The sequence below is a fragment of the Gadus macrocephalus genome, chromosome 12 (genome assembly GCF_031168955.1).
Source record: "Gadus macrocephalus chromosome 12, ASM3116895v1".
NCBI lineage: Eukaryota > Metazoa > Chordata > Actinopteri > Gadiformes > Gadidae > Gadus > Gadus macrocephalus.
Window position 1 is genome coordinate 10,626,245 of NC_082393.1, and position 22,435 is coordinate 10,648,679.

The following is a 22,435-nucleotide window of genomic DNA, read 5'->3' on the forward strand; positions in this document are numbered from 1 at the left end:
GGCACAAATCAGGCACATAAAAAGGTTGGTGATTATTGAAAGTTGCATCAATTGGCCTACCCTTTATGCCTGACAGAAACCAGGTTATTCAAACCAACATGCTGAAGTCTTACCCATTGTGTTGTGTAAGTTTAAGGGTAAGCTTAACCAAGTAAAGCCTCAAGAATTAGACAAGGGCTCATTTGTTTGAAACTCACCCTCTGCGTCCGGTTTTGGCTCCTCCCCGTCTTTCCCCCTTGCCTGCAGCGTAGCCACGGCCCGGCTTGGGACAACTGTTTCCCCTGCGGTTGGGCCTATCCGGAGGCCTCTGGCTGGAGAAGCTCCTCTTGGAGGCTGCAGTGCCGTCGCGTCTGTGAACCGTATCAGGAGGGGTCCTGGTGGGGGTCATGGAGCCCTGAGGGGCAGCAGGTGGAGGGGCAGAAGCATGAGCTACGGCGGCCGCTGCGTTGGCCGCCTCAAGCGCTCCCCGCCTCTCCTCCCGTTCCCTTCTTTCATTAAAGTCACTGCTCTCGGACGCCGTTTCCCATTCCTCGTTGGCTTGGTCTGAGGAGTTCTGGTTGGACAGGTCCGGTGACTTGGTGCCGCCGACGGCCACGGTGGGGCTGCCTGTGTCTGGCAGGGACGCTTCAGTGTGTGAGCAGGCATCAGGGGCAGGCAAGGTGGCACCTACTTCTGCAGGCATGGTGACAGGGGTTCCCGGTGCCCTGGAAATGGCCGGGGACATGGTGTGGGGCACAGGGGAGGGGATAGCAGTGGTGCTGGTTGCTGGCACTAAGGGTAGCGGGGCAGGGGGGATGGAGGCCGCGTCTCCCCCAGCCAACACTGCTGCTTCCCTCTCCTTCAACCTACGGAAACGCGGAGGCTTGTCCTGCCTCGGGGGGCGGGCGGGCCTAGGCCGACGAGGTCTCTCCCTGCTACTCTGAGACGCCCCCTCCCTAAACTTATTGACATCGTATTTTGGAGGCCGCCGATCGTTGGCTGGATGGTCATACCTTGAGGATGCAGACTCTGTGTCCTCTGGCCTAAATGTCTCCATGGGTTTGGAGGGCCACTGAGAGGACTCTCTGGTACCAGGCCTCCTGAGGGGTACAGAGCGGGAGCCTCCTCGCTCCCTGGTTCCGCCACGCCTGCTGTACAGCCCTCCCCGACCCCGACGAGATGGCTCTCCCTTGGGGAGAAACCCTGGCTTGGGCCTGCTCTCATCCTCCCCTCTTGGCCCACCCCTCTCCCCGTTGTGAGGGGGTCCGAAACCCGGCTTGTGGGGAGCAGGCCGGGTCTCACTGGGCAGTTCCCGTCTGAGTGATCGGTTGGGTTTTGTGCTGGGCTCTCGGTCCGAGGGACCCGTGTCACTGGCCGACTCTCTTCCGCCCTCGCTCTCTGAATCTGTATCAGAACCACGGCGCCGCCGGCGCTTTGGCATGACTTCAAAGTCAGAGCTCTCGCTGCGCGTCTCGCTCTCCTCCCTATTCCGGAAAGAAGCGGCCCCGCCCACTGGGAGATCAGCGTGGGAGCGAGGATCCCGGAAAGGGTACTCCCCTCGGCTACGACCGCGACCTCCCCTGCTCCTCCCACCGTATGTCCCTCTGTAGCTCCTACCTCTGGCATAATACTCTCCACGGCCACGACCTTTAAAGCCGTCTGCAGGCCACTCCCGGTCCCTGTCCATTTCCCTATCCCGCTCCCTATCCCTATCCCTATCCCTCTCTCGCTCCTCACGCCGGTATGCCCTTGGAGGGAGGTTTGACTCTTTCCTGGAGGGAAGTTTGGGTTCTGGATGCACGATGTGACCTGCCGGTTTCTCTAGTTTATCTTCCTGTGAAGACAGGGTTGGGACTCCAGAAGAAGGCTGAGAGTCTCTTGTCATTTGCAGGCCCTGGGCCACCTCGGTGGGCTCGGCTGCCACTCTTGGGCCTTCACTCTGAGCCCTGAACCCCTCTGAAATGGCGTCGGCAGCGGACTGAGCTTTAGGTGCAGCTTCCTTTTTGGGGTTCTCCCCTCGCTCACCCTTCTCTAGGCGTTTCTCCCTCTCCTCCCGTTGTTCGCGTTCCTCCTTCATGTCCCTCAGGACAGGCTTCTTTATAGGGCCCGACCGGCGCAGGGGCCTCTCTCCACTTAGACCCTCCCTTCGGCACGCTCCGGACCTCCCGCCCCAGCGCAACTCTGCTTTCTGCTTGCTGGAGGCGGGCAAGGCCAGCTTCTCTGGTTTGTGGAGGATATCAGCCTGTGGTGTAGCCCTGCTACAGCTCAATGGCTGAGAAAATGACTCATGACGTAGCTTTTCTTCGGCTTTCTCCACTGCATCGAGCAGCTCCATAGATTTAGCACCCATGGACAGAACCTCGAACCTGGGCTCATCAATTTTTATTGATTGGTTTGAGCCATGGGACACGCTCCTCTGAAGCATGGCCTGGCCAAGGGCTTCTACCTCTTCCCCGCTAGGCAGACCTGGGTCATCCAGATCAAAACCAGAGCCCACAGGGGCTCTGTCCAGAGGGCGTGAGAGGTCATCTTGGCCCTGTCCAAATGGAGACAGTGCCTCTGCGGGTTCCCGGAAAAAGTCACTTTTTCGTGAATCCAGTGAACTGTGGTCCTGCGGGTACATGGCAGAAAGGCCTCTGTCCAGATCCAAACCAGAATCCAGCCTGCAGAACAGAAAAAAACTCATCTTGGATCATATATAAAAAAGTGATTTCTGTGGGATACATGGGGGTGGAGATCTTCCTACCTGGATTCCTTGCAATCTTCCCTTCCTTTAGAAGGTGTGACCGAGGGAAAGGGTTCAGACTGGGCGTAGGCATCAGAGCCCCACACCATACATGGTTCGGAGGCCAGTCCGTGGTCTCGACTGGGCAAGGTCAGGTGGTCAAAGGAGTCTAAGCTGGAGCTGGATTGGTCTCCTGGCTCCCTGCGCTGTTTAGGAGCCATTCTCCCTGACAAGCCAGACAAACACACACACAATATGGATGAGGGATTGGGTCTACATTTTACTGCTCATCCAAAGCAGCATGTGTTGCAACCTGGGTAGGGCTGCACGATGACCAAAGATAATTACAAATATTTTTGCCAAATATTGAGATAGTTGATTGGAATTAACTAGAGCTGTCAGTTAAACGCGTTATTAACGGCGTTAACGCAAACCAATTTTAACGGTGTTAAAAAAATTATCGCGCGATTAACGCAAATATTTTATTTACTTCTTTGGCTCAAAACAAAGAAGCAGTAGCCTGACTGCTATGTTCAAATGACATTTGTTCAAAGCAGTTGTTTAATTGCACTATAGGCTCTTTTTTTGTATCGTCCTGTTTTGATCAGTATATGCCAATGTTGTTATCAATAAAAAATAATTTGCACAAGACAAGCCGATGCACTTCACCATGTTGATAAGAGAATTAAAATGAGAAGAATTATGGGACAAAAAAATCAAGGGATATTTAGCATAGAAAAAGAATTTGCGATTAATCGCGAGTTAACTATGACATTAATGCGATTAATCACGATTAAATATTTTAATCGCTTGACAGCTCTAGAATTAACATAAAAGCATTGAAATCGTGTTATGTGGCACCTACTGTTAATAGAAAAAATATTATAAATCAATGTGCTAAATAATTGACACAATATTTATACGTCAAATTTGAATAAATCTGATTTAATTTAGTTTTTAATACATCTTTTCTGAATTATTTTAAATATGAATTGCGGCCTTGCAATTTATATTAATATGACGTTAACTGTTCAGCCCTGTACCTGGGTGCATGTTGGGCTGCATGTCCATCGGTGGCCGTCCAGACATTATGCGGGGATCCATGTAGGACTGCATCATAAGCCAGCGGGGGTCAAATCCCATGGTGGCCAGGTGCTGATGGTGAGGACCCATGGGCTGGTACACGGAACGGTGTTGCTGCTGCTGTGTGGGTGAAACCCCGGTCCCAGTGGCTGATGGGGACACAGACCTGCCACTCTGCTGCTGCTGCCATTGTTGCTGTTTCATCTGCTCCTGAAGAGAGATCCATTGGTATTAAATTAAGGGTTATCAATAATATGTCGTCCCTAAATATTATCCCACTGCTGTGGGATCCATCCATTTTACCCTCTTGTTTATGCTTAAGTTCCACAAGCATTAGGATGAACAAATCATCTGTTCCTTTATTCATAATTAAAATATCATGCTAAGGACATGTGGACATTTCTTGCAAGAAGATTCCTTGGACACATACCTGCTGCCTGAGGAAGCGTGGAGGCAGAGATTTCTGGAACTGTTTAGAGTAGCCCGAGGTCAGCGGGGGTCGCATGCCAGCCCCATTCTCCCCCTCTAGATCCAAGGGTGCGATGGAATCTTCTCCAGGGTTGGGAGGGTCCATACAGGAAAGATGAGGCTCATCTATATGGAGAAGGATATACAATCACATAAGAGCATATCCGGGCAAAAATTCTCAGATTCATCACATTCATAGATAGCGCAGTTAGAGGATGCATCAAAAGTCTAATTAATAATATAAAAGTAATTAAACTCTACGTACATTAAATAGACATAACATTATGACTAATACTCTCACAAAATTGTAACAGCTCCCATGAGGCCACAAATGTTTTGTTTAACCTATTTGAATGTAGTCAGATCAAGGATTGTGGCATGCAAGATCCCATTTGTCAAACTGTCTTTACCGGACCTGCCACATATAGATGTATGTCCCGCTGGGCTCACCTCGACTGTCATCAATGTTGAAATAGTCTCTGATGGGCTTGGACGTCCTGTCAGGGTGACTCTTCTCAACCAGGGGGACAAGGTCTGACAAGGAGCCATCGGCTCCACTTGGAGGGTCGGGAGCCATGACAACAGATCTCTGGACCGGAGGACTAGGCTGATGTGCCCCGAAGTGAACCTCCTCCTCAACACTGGCCTCCGCCGCCTCCCTCTCCCGCATCTCCCTCTCTCGCTCGTCCCGGTCTGTCTCCACCCTCTCCAGGTCTCTCTCAACCGTCTCCCTCTCCAGCCGTTCTCCAACCCTCTCCACCCTCTCCCTTTCTAGCGTCTCCTTGTCTGGTGGAGAAGCTTGCATCGTCGAGGGCAGGGATTGCGGTATCGACGGCACTGCATTCAATGCGGGAGGGGGAACCGCCATTGGGGGCGTTTTGTCATGCGCAGCACCCGTTTCCTCGTCGGCATGGTCGGCTGTGTTCTCGGCTGCGGGTCGATGCTTCTCATTGAGGCGCTTTAGTTTCTCAGCGCAGGCCGCCAGCCGCTGCTCATCCATTCGCCTCTCTTCCTCCTCCCGCCGGCGCCTGGCTCGCTCCACAGCCTCCGAGAGATCAGACTGCTTCTTGCGCTTTTGTCGCCAGGCCTCCGAGTCCTCCTCTCCAGATGCTGCAGTCGGTGGTTTGGCGCCGCGAGAGACTCCGGCAGCTGCTGAACGACCAGCACTCTGGCCCTGGGGAGTTGTAGATGAAGGACTTTCGTTTTATTATCATTAGGTTTCTCTCAACTGAACATGTTTAACCCAGTAGGCAGTATCTTTCAGGGTTTTCTCCTTTTTAAAGCCTCACCTTGTAGTCCTGTGGAATTGTACTTTTACTGTATTGCCCATGGCTGCTAGGAGAGGGCGCTCTGGGGTCTACACCATCTGCCCGGGAGCCCTTGTTGCAGACATGGTCCTCAGAGCCTTCCTTCACTCCAACCCGGCCGTCTGATGGCCGGGGTCTCATTCTCTCCACTTTACCCATCCACTCCCTTAGAAATAGAATCACAAGAGGATTATTTTACAGCGGAAACTTAACTTTGCAGAGCAAGTACAGTATGGGCCTAATCAACGATATAGAGCCCATTTTGCAAGTATGCTGCCAGTTCATGGATTGTATGAAACAATACATCAAACCTCATATACGTTTAACATAATATCCTTGTACTTATTGAACTGGAGATAGTATTACATCATTGCATTTTGAGCTCAATCTTTAATGAATCTTCAATGTCCGATTCCTTAGCATTACCATCCGTCGTTGTTGATTACACATCAAATTAGATATCCATACAAGACTCACCAGGCATCTCCCTTTTCTTTAGCAGCTTGGTTTTCTTCATCATCACTGAAGTTGAGTTTCTCTGTATAGTCCACTTCCATTTGAGCTCCTGCACAACACAGGTAGATGGGAACATGAGAGCCCGTACTCTCTGAAGTGTTGTAGCCATTGCTCCAACATTTAAGTCAACCTTCTTAAAGTAAAAAAAATTAATCAGCATATCATCATTGATATTAATAACCCAGCAGGAAAGATACAGATCAGACCTGCAAACTCCTCAGAGTAAAAAAGGTGACATTGTCACAGGGGGGGGGTTTGAGATATGCTACTACTCGAATTCAGAGCTACCCTGGGTGGGATTTAGTGTGAATATTCATTACGGAACTTGTAGCACACAATACAATGGAAAGATTTCAAACGACAGACTTGGATGCCCTTTATTATACAGAAATCTGCTGTTGGTGTATTAGCCTAGGACAACACCCTTGCCAGATTATTTATCTAAATAGCCCTATGTTGTTAGAATTTACAAACTTTATGCAAAGTCTACGTTCGTGCAGTACTCTGCGTTGAGTGCTGTAGTACAAAGTGAGGTTCATAATATTTTTTAATAAATCCACATAGATTAAGACATAAAGAAACATTAAATGGCTTAAACCAAGGGAAGGGATTTGAACAAAAGTTCAAAAGTCTAAATTGAGTAAACAATGTAAACATGCTTGTTCATAATTTAAGAAAAAGTAAATGGTTGGAAACAAATGAAGTGACAGCTGAATGAAAACGCAAAGCATTGCTAAAAATGCAGAAATGTAAAAAGTGAAATGTATTGCACTGCTGTGTGTGTGCGTGTCTGTTTAAGAGATCAGCAAGCCGGTGCGTGATTAAAAGTAACTGAAGAGAGTGGGGAAAAACAGCCCAATCTGGTAACACTGCCTGAACGTCCTCGAAAAGTAGCCCAATCCGACGAGAAAAAACGTCCGATCTGGCAACACTGCTGAACGTCCTCACTCTCCAGCGTCAACGTAAATCAATGAAATCAACTGAAAACGAAGCCGGTGTGAAACTAAAACTGTGATTCTAAAGAAAGATTAAAATGACATCAAAATTCCGTTTGGATATTATTAAAGATACAATTGTGTAGATTTGTTAAATGGTTTGAACGAAGATACAGTTGAAAATGTATTTAGTTACGTCTTAAACAGTTTGAAGTACCAGTGGACGGCTCTGTCCTCCCATTGCATCCCATGTTAAAAAAAAGAATATATTTTAAAAGTAGAATATCTTAAAAAGTATAAAATATTTTAAAAATCTGAAAAGAAGCGCGCGATTCAAAGCTATTCTGAATATTTTAAAATTTGAATGGCTTCTCTAGGTGAAAAATGTAGGAAGGAGATGGGTCCCAAAGTTTGTAGGGAATAATAAAGAAAGAAAGAAAGAATAAAACTTATGAAGAACAATAGTTGAGCACTGCATGCAGCACTAACCTAATTAAATCAAATCAATCAAAACAGCGGTAGCTAACCTTAGTTGAATTAAGCAAACAAAAAGCTGTTTTTGCTCCAAAAAGCTTGACTTACCTCGAATTTAACATAAGATAGTTCTTTCAAATTAGGGCTGTACGGTATGGACTAAAATGTATATCACGGTATGACTTCAGGCATAGACGGTAACGGTATTATATTACGGTATGTTAATTTTATCTTCTAATTTCGAAATAAATGCTTCAGAAGGGGTAAATACTGATAAGTAGGCCTGGGTAAAAAAATCGATTTAATAGATTTTGGATCGATTTCGTTTAAATTTCACGCTATCGATTCACAGGGCATGAGATCGATTATTATTATTTTTTTATTTTTTTTTAATGTGTTGAAAAAATGTGAATTTAAGGAGTTTTATAATACTTGAATATTTTATCTTAAATGGTATAATCTTTACAATGGTTATATTTATATCTTTTAGGAAGATGGAGGCAGTTTTGTTTATAGTTGCCTGGATTGTCATTAATGTAGCCTACTAAAAACATGTCTTTTGCAGTGTGTTGCATGGAGATAATTTCATTAATATATTGAATTAGGCAGGCCATCACGTTGAATAGAATGTAAAATCTTGCTAAGGATGTTAATTAACAGTCACAACTGCAAGATTTTAGTCACAATTAATGATTTTAGTGATGAATTAACGATGATAGCCTATAAAGAATATTTCCTTACAACTTAAGAAAATTATCATTCAATCTAGGAGCAGATGGAACCGATTCGGATTGAATCGAATCGAATCGTGATTAATCGATTTAAAGCCTTCAGAATCGAAATCTAATCGATTCAGGAACTTGGCCGTGATACCCAGCCCTACTGATAAGGCAGCAAAACTTTATTTTTTTTACTTTCAAGTTACTTCCATCTCTGAAAAACACTAATGTTTAATAGTATGGATTTATTTCTCCACTTGCTTGCGGACCTTGCCGTATAGTTTTGGCATCTCAATTTGGCTGAAGTGTGTGAAGGCAGGTAACGCGTACCTGGGATTGAGTGTTTTGACCATCTCTCTAAAGCCCTTTCTATCGACATTTTGAAAGGGAACCATGTCCTTACACAGGTAAACAGTGACGGCGTTTGTTATCTCATTCCACCGCTGGCATTTTGTCGTAAGGACTGATTTTGGAAAATGCCTGCGGAAACAATGTCTGATATGCAGAGACAGCTTCACCCTACCAGCGTCTGTCTCGTACGGTGTGGAATGAGCTTATGATTGGACTATTGCGGAAGCACGCAGGCGCGCTTGTGTGCTTGCGCAATAGCATACTGCCTGAGAAGGCAGTATCGCTGTCAGATCTGTCCCTGGGAAAAGTAACGTTGCGCCGAATTGAAAAAGGAACTATGTTTCGTTACCATATTTTCAGTAATTGCGCGTAACTTTACTTTTTACATGAAAAAGTAGTTAGGTTACTGTATTAACGCGTTACTTTGTTACGCGTTACACACAACACTGTCCACCGGTCACACGGCAACGTCAAAATCCATTCCGTAGCGCAAATTCACACTGGCGTACTTTCTATACCGTTTATACCGTACACCCCTACTTCAAATTGACGATAGTTTTCATCAGACTCGCGTGGTAGCCAGGCGTCTCATCCAAAGGCGAGGATGATTCTGCTTCAAGATTCTGAAGCAAGTGCTGAGATTCTGATTGGCCCAGAGAAATGTAAATTATAAGAATTATTCATATAATGTTTCTAGCCTGCATGGCATGCATATTAAGGACACGCTCCCACCCCGCCCAAAAAACTCTGGTTCTACGTGATTCACGTGAATGACCCAATTGACCAAGAAAATGGCGATTGTCGCCGAAAAGCAACAAGTTTGCAGGTATGACAGATGGTGCCACTTCTCCCTGTCATCAGTACGTACCAGCCCAGCCCTCGTCAGCGTCAGTGTCCAAGTTGTCCAGCTCCTTGAGTTCTGTGGCGCTGACGATGGATGGCCTTTTTGGATCCTGGAGCCACGCCTGAGGAGGGCCCTGCTGAGGACGGCCAGGTCTGGGGGGCCTGCACACGCAGAGGAAGGAGGACAGGACCAGTCACATGAAAATGGATATTCGCAATACAAGCTTTCCGTTGGTTTCAAAACACATGCCACATACAGAATGTGTTGCAAGTCTGTCTTAACATGTCTGAATTGACTTGGATGCAGTTGGTGGAACAACGTACCTGAAGCTCGCTTGGCCGGGGGCAAAGGGCATTCGAGGATACGCATGGAACATCTAAATATAAAAAATAAGAAAACACAAAACATTAAGTCCAACGTTCATGACACAAGTATCTGTGCGAACGAGAAGAGTTTAGAAGGTGAAAGATTCTACACGTACATAAGGGGGCATCATACTCCTGAAAGGAGGCTGGAACTGCAGAGGTGCCCCCGCAGTAGGCTGCTGACCCCCATTGAGCTTAGCCTGAGGGGGACCAGTGGGGGGCAGCCGCTCCTTGCCCTCCCTCTTCTCCCTCTGAACATCACTGGCCAGAGTCCGGCCATCGCTGGCCGGGGTCTGGTCCGGCTCAGCTTCCCCTGGGGGTGAGGCAGTGACTGGGGCTGGGCCCCCGCCCTCCTCCAGGGGACCGCCCTCCATCTCAGGGGGGCTGGGTGCAGTGTTCAGGTTCCTGCCCCCTCCTTCCCTCCAGCTGCCAACATCTAGGAGAACACAAGGAACAGACACATTGATTTGATCGGTATTACCTGATGATTTACCAATGTACAATTGTAAACAAAGAGCTATTACAAATGTAGTTAAATTCAAATAAGTATCAGCACAGATTTGGGAATTGTAAACATCCAGCTACTTACTGCAATTGTAATTTAATTTAGAGTAAGTGGAACTAAAAAGAAAAAAGGACAACATGCGCTAATGCGTCAATTTTTATTTATCCAATTAAAATAATATTGCATTAACGCGATAATATCCCGCTAATTTGAACAGCCCTAATAATAATCAATAAACCATACATATCTTCCACATGCAGGTGAAACTAGCCAATATGTGAATTATTGCATAAAATAGATGTCATTTTCCAAATTGTAGTTTTACTATGTCGTTATATAAAAAGGTGACTATCTGAAATTGTATCCTATGGTACAAAAAAGTTTAGGACTTGGGAACAGGTAGTCAAAAGCAATTAATCTCTACACAGAATAGTAAGTGCTGTATGAACAATTCTACATATATTTAACCAATGTACAAATTATACATAGGTAATTAATATAGAATATAAATGTAAATAGTATAATATAGTAAGTGTTTGACGTGTACTTTGAGGTCTAAGGCTGGGGCCAGGTCCATAAGGCTCCTCCTCTTGTCCGTCTGCCTTCTCTATCTCTCCAGCTGCCTGCAGGCTGGGGAACTCCTGGTGAAACTGGCTGCTCACACGAGGGGTACCTGAACAGGGCAACAAAGAAAGACCCAGGGCAAAATTAGTGACATTAGTTTCCCCAATCCACCATCTAAAAGATACCAATGGTAAATGTTTTGGACGATTCCTATTTACAACAATATTTGTTTCTATGGTGAACTTCTTCCTTCTTGAAATATCGTGGTATTTTTTTAAAGATGGTTATCGGTGAAATCCACACTGATATGATCATACTAATGATTAATATTAGACTCACCGTCTGGCTGTGTTGGTGGCTTGCTGCTGGCCCAGGACCGGCTGGCGGCTATAGAGGGCTCCGGTGTTGGGGGAGGTGGGGGTTTGGGCTGTGGCGGCGGGGTCTCCTGCTGCCTGCTAACCGAAGCGTTAGATTGTACAAGAAATATTATAGTTCCATCGTTTCGTTCAACCACAATCAACAAACCAATGAATATAGAAAATGGTCTCTACCTTGAGTCCACTGAGAAAACATTACAATATAAATTAACTGGCTCACCTTTCCTCCCCTCCTTCTGGTCGCGATGCCCAACCGCTGCCGTCCTTAGGGACGATGTTGACGTTGGGGTCGTTGCCCTTGTTCTCTGCCTTCAGGCTGGGCAGATTGGCAGGAGGGGGCATCCGCCGGCTGGCAGCAACTTTGCCCAAACTCTGGAGCCCATGTCTGGCAGCCACTGGAGAGAGGCAGAGAATATCCGTTAAACAGGTAGTAGATGTAGAAAGGTCCGGAAGACACCACGATAACGATGGCATTTTTGGATGCTTCATTATCAGGTTGGTTAATTTAGAGTCCAAACTCCGATAACCTTTGAGATGAAATGCTCTAGCCTGATATTGCCAGACTAACTGGAAATGCTTATTAGTCTGGAACCGTGTTCAACGGACGAGGACAAAATTGCAGATGGACGCGATAAGACCGACCTACAACCGATCAGATCAACGAAACATGTGACACATCAGTAGCAGCTTTCTTAGTTATTTTTTTAAATGCTTTACCGGCGCACCAACGGGGCAAACCCCTGAAAAGTCATCATATCCAACCTGCCCCATATTAGACTAGAAAATGCATTTCCTTCAGAAAATGCTGAGTGCTGTAGGTTAAAGTGAGGTTGAAAATATTTTTTGATAAAGCCACATAGATTAAGACATAAAGAAACGTGAAAAAGCTTAAATCAAGTGAAGGGATTAGAATTAAAGTTCAAAAGACTAAATGGAGTAAACAATGTAAACATGCACAGGGCTGTGCGATATGGGAAGAAAATAATATCCCGATACATTTTCTCCCTTTCACGATAAATATCTCGACATTTGGAAATGTCCTTTAAAGGACGCCATGAAATCGCACTTTCACCCTTTACTGTTTTCATTACAATCCCTGCAAACTATATACAATTCATGGTTAACTTCCCAGGTCGTTTCCATCAAAACATTTTAAAATAATCACAATTGAGTTGGAATAAGACAATTTTTATTCAAACAAAGCACAAACTGCAATAACAATCTTCAAAATTACAAAAGATGTTTTGAATGACAGACAGACAGACAGACAACAAAGCCGGTATGAAACTAAAACTGATTCAGAAGAAAGTTTAAATTATATCAAAATTCCGTTTAGATATTATTGAAGAGTGTGTAGATTTGTTAAATGGTTTGAACTAGTGCTGTCAGTTTAACGCGTTATTAATTTAGTTATCGCGCGATTAACGCTCTTTTGGCTTGGCAAACGTAGTTTTTTCTCCTGCTGTCTAGCAACAACTAGTCACGTTAGAAAAACTACAACACCATACCGGATCTACACCGGAAACAAAACAAGCACGGCGCACAAACTTGTTGGGGAAAGCAAGGACACGGAGCGGGTGAAAAACTCCTTAAAAGTGTGTGTGTTTGTGCGTCACTCTGTTCGAGCATGCACAAGTTCAATGTTGTCATTAGCTGTTGTTTATTAACGTCTTTTGACCAATCACAGTTCAAGGCCCACCTGGGCTGTACCACTTCGGGAGGGGCCGCTCAGTTACTCCCCTCTAGAAAAAAATCGACCTGGACGCGATGTTGACAGTAGAGCCCGACCGATATATCGGCAGGCCGATATTATCAGCCGATATTAGGCATTTTTCAAACTATTCGGTATCGACAATTATAATGGCCGATAAATGAATATAAAAAAATAAATAAAAAAAAAACGCCCCAAACCCGCTGATTCAGCCAGAGTTAGGCAGATTAAATGACGGAGATCGACGGAGATCATCGGTGTTGTTCATGTGTGCAAGTGTGTTCATGGTAAGTTGGCAACTGTCACGAGACATACATTGCTTGAATAACAATTAAAAGAACATCCCCATCAATTCTCTAAAGTCGATAGGCATGACTTAATTCATGACTACCATGTCCAGTTTTGCTGTTGTTACGCGTTAGCTGAGAGTGAAAAGGATTTAAAGGATAACTACTTGGGGTGTGACGAGATCTCGTGCCACGAGATCTCGCGAGATTTAACTCGACGATATTACCCGTCGCGTTAAAAATCTGTCTCGCGAGATTTGTGAGCTATCCAAACTTGTGGCCTGTGGGGGCAGTAATGCGCCTTTGCTACATCTAGTCTGCCAGAACCTGGAGAAGGAAAAGAAGAAGAGGAGGAGAAGGAGGGGAAGCAGGGGAAGCAGCCGTAAGCTGTATTCGAAATCGTTCCCTATCACGGATAGTGTACTATATAGGGTGCTCGCCATTTTGTAGTGGTGTTCGAATTCTCAGTGGTTCATTTCATGCACTATATAGTGCACTTAAAATACCCACAATTTGAGTGTACATACGATGTACCCTACATGTTACTCCCGTATACCACAATGCAATGCGGTCGTGTTTTTCCGGAGGAGAAGAAGAAGCTGAATAACCGCGAAAACGAATACATTTAATGATGGAGCCTCCGGCTTGTGTTTAGAAATGTCAACAATTTATTTGGGATTCAACATAGAATATTTAACATTCAAAATTAATTAAAAAAAACTTTGACAAGGAAATGTAACATTCAACATCAATACAACCTCCAGCCCGGTTTGTTTAGATGATGTGGGCGCATCACGTCACACAAATACCCGGCGCATTTACTGAGGCAAATGACGTTTAGAAATGTTCAGCGTAGTGTCCCAATTCTCGTTTGTTCATTCCCTATATAGTGCACTATATCATGAACACTATATAGGGAATAGTGAGTGAGTGTATAGGGAACGATTTCGAACACAGCTAAAGAATGCCAGAATGACGTCGGAAAATACCCGTATTACCGTCGAAGATGCCCCCGCCACTTTTAAATCATTTGTTTGGCAGCATTTTGGGTACCTTGATTTGGTTTTGCACATAATATTGTTTGCACTTGAAAAAAAGAGAATTATTTAATTTATTTTACTTCAACTTTTATACATTTTAGTTTTAGTTTCAATTTCATGCATGTAAAGAGTTATAATAAAACATTTCAAAATGCACGTGCAACTTGGTTAAATAAAAGTCTGTTGGTCCAGTCATATATTTTGTCATTGTAGTTTTCTTTAAAATCTCGTCTCGTTCTCGTGAACCCAATATCGTGTCTCGTCTCGTCTCGTCAGCTCAGTGTATCGTCACACCCCTAATAACTTCAACTAACCAATGTTAGGGAAATGTGTTTGTTTTGTTGCGCGTTTCTGGATTTTTTTTTTTTTATATATATATATATATATATATATATATATATATATATATATATCGGCATATCGGATTTTTTTAAATCACAAAATATTCGTATCGGTATCGGCCTTAAAAATTCAATATCGGTCGGGCTCTAGTTGACAGTTTGTGAGTGTTTGCGTCTGTTGAGTGAGTGAGAGGTTGCGGGCACACAGCTTAGGGTGCCGGAGGGTGCTGCAAGGAACTTTTATAAACGCAATATCGATATCCCGCAGTAATCAGCCCGACAGCCCTGAAACGTTAACGGCCCACCAGGAATTCTCCCAACTACACTCCGCCATTGTGTGTGTGTGTGTGTGTGTGTGTGTGTGTGTGTGTGTGTGTGTGTGTGTGTGTGTGTGTGTGTGTGTGTGTGTGTGTGTGTGTGTGTGTGTGTGTGTGTGTGTGTGTGTGTGTGTGTGTGTGTGTGTGTGTGTGTGTGTGTGTGTTATTCGATAGCCTGGTAATATGTATAGGCCTATGTACAGTAGGAATATTCATACTGGTTTAAATAATACATTTAATAGTATTTCCCATCTTTGCTCTGAGCAAGAGTTTTGTTCGAAAGTTTAGTGATTGAAACAAATAAAAGCCAGAGCTACTGAAGTTTTATGGTAGGCCTACCACTGTCATGCACCTACCCGATGTCAAGTGGACCGGGTTGAATTCAGGGCGGATCTCTCTCCTTACTGTCCTTCAACAATCTGATCTCACTAAAAGGCTGGCAGCATGAAATCAAGGGATATTTAGAATAGAAAAAAAAAAGCGAGTTTACTGTGACATTAATGCGATTAAATATTTTAATCGCTTGACAGCACTAGTTTGAACGAAGATAAACTGAGGAAAATTTATTTAGTTGCGTCTTAAACAGTTGAAGTACCAGAGGACGGTCCTCCCATCAACTCGCATGCTAAAAAAAAGATGGTATTTAAAAGTAGAATATCTTGAAAAGCGCTCGATTCCAAGCTACTCTGAACATTTTAAAATTTGAATGGAGTCTCTAGGTGAAAAATTTAGGAAGGAGATAGGTCCCAAAGTTTTTAGAGAATAATAAAGAGGAAAGAAATTTAGAATAAAACGTATGAAGAAAAATAGTTGAGCGCTGCATGCAGCACTCACCTAATAAACGGTTTTGATTTGCTGGAAATCTCTCTGAACGTGGGGAAAGAAAGGTATAGGCCAGAGAACATGGACTTGCAGAATCACCAAAATCGTAGGATACTAGGGCTGGCCCGAATTATTCGAATATTCGAATACTCGTTCGGAAAATTTGTATTCAAAGCTTAAATCAGTATTCTGAGCTTCGTTGTTACACGTAGGCCTACGTGACATTACCAGAGCGAGGGAGGCAAACTATAAGCGACACCAAGCAGAGAAGCGAGAGAGGTGGAGGAAGAATAGACATCTTGTTTCCCTTTACTTTATAACAACAACAATTAGCGGGATCTCGGGAGGAAAAGAAATGCTTAGTGAAATGCTAACCTTAGCTTAGTTGTTTGTTTACGTTCGCTGTACAGCGCCGTGCCAATCAACTGTGACTGGCTTGCTGCAGAGCGTGAGCGTCTTGCGAATACCCGGTCAATATAATGGATATATTATGGACACATAAGACAATCAATATTCGGTATTTGTTATGGATTTATTGTACAAATTCCCTGAAAAGATGCACGTTCCAGAATGAATTGAAAAGCTCCCGCAAGGGCTGAGATTAGGGATGGGCCGATAGTCGATTCTATCGACGATAGATGGATTCCATCGTCGATCGTCTCAAGTTGCCGATAAAAAGGCGATAATTATATTTTAATAATTATTATTATTATTTTTTTAAAGCGCTGTGGTAGCTATTTTTACAACTTAAAAAGCCCCGCAAATTGTAATTGAAATTAACTGGCACCGGTGGAAAACATACTATGTAGCGCTGACCTGCCGTATTCACTCACTGCTGCGAGAGGAGAGGGGAGGGGCTCGAAACCTACCGGTCTGCTCGCACGGCGAAATGACATCACACCCCGCTGCACCATTTCCGGGTCACAGCTGTGGTACATGAGCTGTGTTTGAAATTGTTCCCTATTCACTCACTCACTCACTATTCCGTATAGTGTTCATGATATAGTGCACTACATAGGGAACGAACAAACGAGAATTCGGACACTACGCTGAACATTTCTAAACGTCATTTGCGTCAGTAAATGCGCCGCGTATTTGTGTGACGCAGACAGATGCGCCCAGATCATGTAAACAAACCGGGCACTCTCGAGGAAAGGTGGAGGTTGTATTGATGTTGAATGTTACATTTCCTTGAACAAGGTTTTTCTTATTAATTTTGAATGTTACATTTTCTTTTTAAATCCCAAATAAATTGTTGATATTTCTAAACGAAAGCCGGAGACTCCATCATTAAATGTATTCGTTTTCGCCGCTTGCGGTTATTCAGCTTCTTCTCCTCGGAAAAACACGACCGCATTGCATTGTGGTATATGGGAGTAACACGTAGGGAACATCATATGTACACTAAAATTTTGGGTATTTTAAGTGCACTATATAGGGCATGAAATTAACCAGTGAGAATTCGAACAACACTACAAAATGGCGAGCACCCTATATAGTGCACTATATCCGTGATAGGAACGATTTCGAACACAGCTATGAGCTGTGTGTCATCAGCGTGTGTCATCATGACAGCGCCGTTTTTAAGAAAAAAATTGAAAAATAAAAACGCGATTTTTTTCAAAGTGATAAATTATTATAAATAATTAATATTATAAAATTATTATAAAGTTGCCCCCCGATAGTATCGACTATCGGCGATCGCTAGGGGGCGCTATCGGACGATGGAAGCTTGTAGACGATTGCCCAACCCTAGCTGAGATGGCAGAGGACAGCTGATCGCTGTTCGCTTCCACGGGGAAAAACTAAGTAACTCCAACTTACTTAGGCCTACTAATTAACGTTAAAAAGCTATTAAATCTTCAACAAAATATGCAGATACTGTCAAAATCGGTTCCAGGGAGTATATAGGGATTATTAATGTTGTTTTTGATGGTGTGTTTTTCTGGAACGCGTATTCGAATATTCGCTCGGAAAAACCAACGAGTATTCGAAGCCTGAAAAATGGCATTCGGGCCAGCCCTACTGGATACACATGCTCAGTTTAATAAACCGATATTTCCCTTTGATTTGATATTTAGCTATTTATTGGTTATCCATGAATTAGCTAAATAAATTTACTAGGAAAAACAAGGTCACATAGGTCCAAGTTTTTAACCCCATCTAAGCTGCTTAAAAAGACCCAGGGCACTGCCATGGACATTGTGTTTGCACTAGTTAATATAAAAAGGAAACCTCACCTGCAGTTTTCTGGGTTTCCAGAGATTTTCCCTTGTAGGTGTTGAAGAGGCTAAGGGTTGCATACTTCGTCTTGCCATCCTTTGCCTTGGTGCTCTGCCCTGACTTCTCTGACATGTCGCTGGAAACTCATTGAGTCTGGTCCTCTGGCCTCACCCCCAGAACCAGTCTCCTGGTGATCCAGAGGGAAGAGGAAGGAGTTATTTAGTACCAACAAGGAATGGTCAACCCCAACACAAGAACCATCACATCGTTGACCAGGGTATCATCTTCTCGACCACAATGTCAAGTACAGTAACAGATGACATACAGCATGCTTGGAATATGAACAAAGTTTGTTAAGTTACATTCCAGGCACCACAGGCCTTAAGGTAGGCGTTTTACAACAGTTGCGTTTGGCTTCATATAACATGACCTACATTTTTGCTTACCTCAATATTACCCATTTTGTTGATCTGTGTTAGTTGAATAAAGGTGCTTTTAAATTTAGCGAGATAATGAGGTTGAATCCACCGGCACTTTTCACTGCCATTCTTTTCGGAAAATGCATATTTGTGTTGTGCCTGATGAAAATACAAAATCTTGTATACAATACAATATTTGGTTTGCATGGCTTTTGTTCGTCACTTTTTCTTGTTAGAATTTTTACATGCCCGATGTGAAAACCTTGAATGAAGGACACACACACACACACACACACACACACACACACACACACACACACACACACACACACACACACACACACACACACACACACACACACACACACACACACACACACACACACACACACACCTTGTTTCCTTCGTCATTTTCTTGTTCATGATTCGGCAAGTCATGTGACAGGCTGTGCTTTCTCAGGGCAAGCAAAAAAGAAACGTCACCTTCACAAAGACTTCCCTCTACACATGCGGCATGCTGTGTTGCCATGACTGCACTATGCAAGCCTGACAGTCAAACTTACCAATGGTCAGAAACAGAAGTTTATGCACCAGTGGCATGGTAACTAAATGAAACAGTAAACAAGAAAATTACTACGGTAACAAGAAGCGTGCATGAGCAAAGATGTGTGGTAAAGATGATAAGAGTCATAGATCAGGTTAGCAGTCTCTTCAGTCACACAGGGGTCATTCATAATTAATAAATGTGTGCTGTCAAAAAGTGCATAACAAAGCCAATAACTGTTGTCCCGTTTAAATATCCTTGAGCCTTCCCCTGAGCAAGACCCTGCTCTCCTCCTAAAGCTCATTTTCCCATTGTATAGTCCAAAGAAAAACGTTTTATCAAAAATGTTTGTGTGTATATCTTTTTTTACTGTGCAGCGGTAAGAAAGGAAAACTGTCTGTCCTTTGATAAGTGACACAAAATGAGGACCATGGTGCGAAAACACAAATTTTAACTCCTGATGCTAAAATGTTAAATTTGAGCAAATAACTTATGAATATATATGAAATATAGACAAGCCTTAATAACTTAATATATTTGTATATTAACCACATTAACCATATGACCCATCAGCCAAAAAATCGGTTGAATTAAAGCATCAGATTTCATGCCTTGAAGGACGTTACATCTCCGGGAGGAAATAAGCAAAGATCAGCATCTGGGATTATAGTTTACCGAACTACCAGAAAAACCAATAGAAAATGCCCTGACCAAAACTCAGAGTGGTCCTTTTTCATTAACTGACCATTAATTGCCTACAAATAGGAAACAAAAAGGCAGAAATAAAAAAAAGGCAGAATTTGACCTCCCACAGGGAATGCTCATGCCTGCAAGCAATACAATTTCTCAATTTACGCCGAAACTGACTGGCTGCCGAGGAGAAGACCTGGGGAAGACCCAGGACTAGGTGGAGAGATTATATCTCAACACTGGCCTGGGAACGCCTCGGGATCCCCCCGTCAGAGTTGGTCAATGTGGCCCGGGAAAGGGAAGTCTGGGGCCCCCTGCTTGAGCTGCTCCCCCCGCGACCCGACCCCGGATAAGCGGAAGAAAATGAATGAATTTACGCCGAACAATCTAGTTATCTTAACCACAGTGGACACAATGGATCCAAGTAATCAAAGTCTGTGTGGAGCGACAAGGAGAATGTGAGGCAAGTCACTACCGCAGGAAGATAATTCTACACGAAGAATATCGGTTGGTGAATTATATGAGAGTTGTTTTCTCAACCAAGAGCTCCCCTGCTTCCTGTTTTGGTCCAATGCAGACAACGCAGGGTGGCAAGGGGATGAATGGCAGCCACTCTGCACCATTGAGGCTTGATCCTTCCTTGGCCATCAATACCATTTGGCTGTTCTCCCTTGGGAGAGAACACCAATTTCGTTATATCCCAGTCAAGATATACACAAATCTGTGTGTTCAATTAATTTGAACATTAAATGCTTATTTTTAACCCAATGTGAGAATATGCAGTCTTGTTGAAGGAAAACACTGAAGCACATACAAGGAAGCCTGAGGCATCTTAAATGGCTCATCGTTTTTTGAATAACCTTAAACCAAAACAAGGGATTCATATATATTCGTGTTAGTCATAGTCTACAAGAACATCTTTGTGGTCACACAGCCTAGCAAATAAATACCAAACCAATTGCTTGAACACATGTATGTGCTTCTTCAAGGCGTCCCCGAACATGCAGATGGAGATGATGAATCCTTTACTCCCTCCCTGTCTAACTCGTGGGCCAGCACATGCCCTCTGCATTACGTGAAATCCCATCTATGTGCCGAGATTTAGTGAAACATCTTAATCTACATTTCTTCATAAAAACAGTACTACAATTAACCTAAACGGGACTAGCATGATTCCGAGCAGTTTGCCGGCCGTCTTCTTTGGGTGATCCTCGTAACTGTTTGGAAGGGTGGCTCACAAAACGAAATCGAAATAGCGGCCTCACCAGCCGAATCTCACCTGACTTAGCCCAAATAGCGCTTTCGCTGCCGCTGTGTCGTAGGCAAAATATCACCAGCGAAATCTAGCCGCCAGCACATGTTTGAGAGAAGATATGAAACGCCATAGTGTTGCAAAACGGGAAAAAGATTGCCTTGTTTAGCAGTTTCGATTTACATTGGTCGCCATCAAATCCACATTGAGTCGGTTTATTTCACTGTGGACTAGAGCACGCTAAAGGGCTAACGAGTCATGAAAACCATGAGTCTGGACAACACATTCTATTACAATCATACAAACCATAGCCGTTACTGTCCAGTCAACGCACCTTCCACTGTTGGTGACTTCTTTGTCCTCGTGTCTATCGTATGACTTGAGGGTTTTGGCTTGAGTTGTAGTGAACGGGTGGGTGTCTGGCCGGCAGATTACAAAAGCTGGCTAGCCAGCTAACCCTGGTCGGCTAAATATGGTTAGCTAGTCGGGTCGTTGGCAAACACCGAGATGCTCTACACTTTGAATGGGCCCCCTAGTTGTTTATATACCTAGTTACGCTTTTCGTCCGTTTACGATTGTTCGGGTGCTAACGGGGTATAATAATGCGTCGTCCAGTGTTACAATATATCTAGTTCGAGACAGTTTCTCTCGTTGAGTGAGGGCCCGCTCGCGCCGCGGCCTGTAACACACTCAAAGATGGCAGGCGATTGTTGCCAGTTTACAGAATTTCACCCCCTTTCAATGGATATCAAAGCCCTTCTGTGACACCTTTACAAGAACGTAGGCCAACATTTCAAATTGAAAGAATCTCCTGTGCTGCACATTTATATTTATAAAACATATATTATATATTTTAAATATGATTTAATATAAAATATCTAAATTACCTCATCATTTCAAATTGCACCATGTGCTAGTTAAGGATGAACATTATGTATATTGAATACATAATTTAAATTGCAACACGCATAGACCTTCATACAACAGTATGTTCTATGACACATTATTTTATCCTTGGTTGACAATGTTTGTTACACAAAGTAAAATAAAATAATAGAAAATGTAAAAAATAAAGTAGATGTTGAGTTATTCGTGACATAAGCCTACTCATGAACTATTGAGTGATGTCTAATGTTGGTTACGCTGAGATCGCTAAACATGATTAATGATAACTTATATAACTGTAAAAAAACATTCCACCCATCTATGTTTTTGTTAAATGCATGCTGTATGAAGATAGGTCCCTTGTGTGTATTATAAATTCACCATTACCGCAATAAATAGCCTCATTGGTAATACGAAAGTTATTTATATTTTTCTATAGTTGTAGTGCAGAATGAAAAAATACAAATTTTCAAAACCTGGCAACTTGACTGTTATGGAGTGAAGCGTGTACCATTCGTTTTCAGTGGTCCTCAAGTCCGTGCAGTCCGACTCCGGCGGGTTATTTGATGTCTTTGGGTTATTTGATGTCACAGCTAGTATTCCTTCAATATTTTTGCTAGGTCGTCATATAATGCTGATATTAGATAGTTATATATTGGTTACCAAATTTGTTCTTGTTCAACGTTTAAGTT

General features: G+C 43.6%; 1 protein-coding gene across 7 annotated transcripts in view; it reads right to left on the reverse strand.

Annotated features, from left to right (window-relative positions):
* Positions 1–21,575, reverse strand: part of prrc2c (proline-rich coiled-coil 2C) — a 59,785-nt gene extending 38,210 nt beyond the window's left edge. For 3 of the 7 annotated variants that reach the window (XM_060068006.1, XM_060068005.1, XM_060068000.1), the window contains exons 1-15: positions 21,193–21,575; positions 17,971–18,140; positions 11,433–11,607; positions 11,175–11,290; positions 10,819–10,944; positions 9,883–10,202; positions 9,725–9,777; positions 9,426–9,562; positions 6,040–6,127; positions 5,545–5,728; positions 4,706–5,429; positions 4,218–4,381; positions 3,748–3,997; positions 2,726–2,930; positions 198–2,642 (exon numbers count right to left, since the gene is read on the reverse strand). In XM_060068006.1, the coding sequence (XP_059923989.1) occupies positions 198–2,642; positions 2,726–2,930; positions 3,748–3,997; positions 4,218–4,381; positions 4,706–5,429; positions 5,545–5,728; positions 6,040–6,127; positions 9,426–9,562; positions 9,725–9,777; positions 9,883–10,202; positions 10,819–10,944; positions 11,175–11,290; positions 11,433–11,607; positions 17,971–18,085 (5,102 nt within the window). In that variant the 5' untranslated portion in view covers positions 18,086–18,140; positions 21,193–21,575. Of the gene's footprint in view, positions 1–197; positions 2,643–2,725; positions 2,931–3,747; positions 3,998–4,217; positions 4,382–4,705; positions 5,430–5,544; positions 5,729–6,039; positions 6,128–9,425; positions 9,563–9,724; positions 9,778–9,882; positions 10,203–10,818; positions 10,945–11,174; positions 11,291–11,432; positions 11,608–17,970; positions 18,141–18,935; positions 18,978–21,164 lie in introns of all 7 variants that reach the window. The other 4 variants (XM_060068007.1, XM_060068004.1, XM_060068003.1 and 1 more) reach the window with 3 other exon arrangements.
* Between the last annotated feature and the right edge of the window lie 860 nt (positions 21,576–22,435).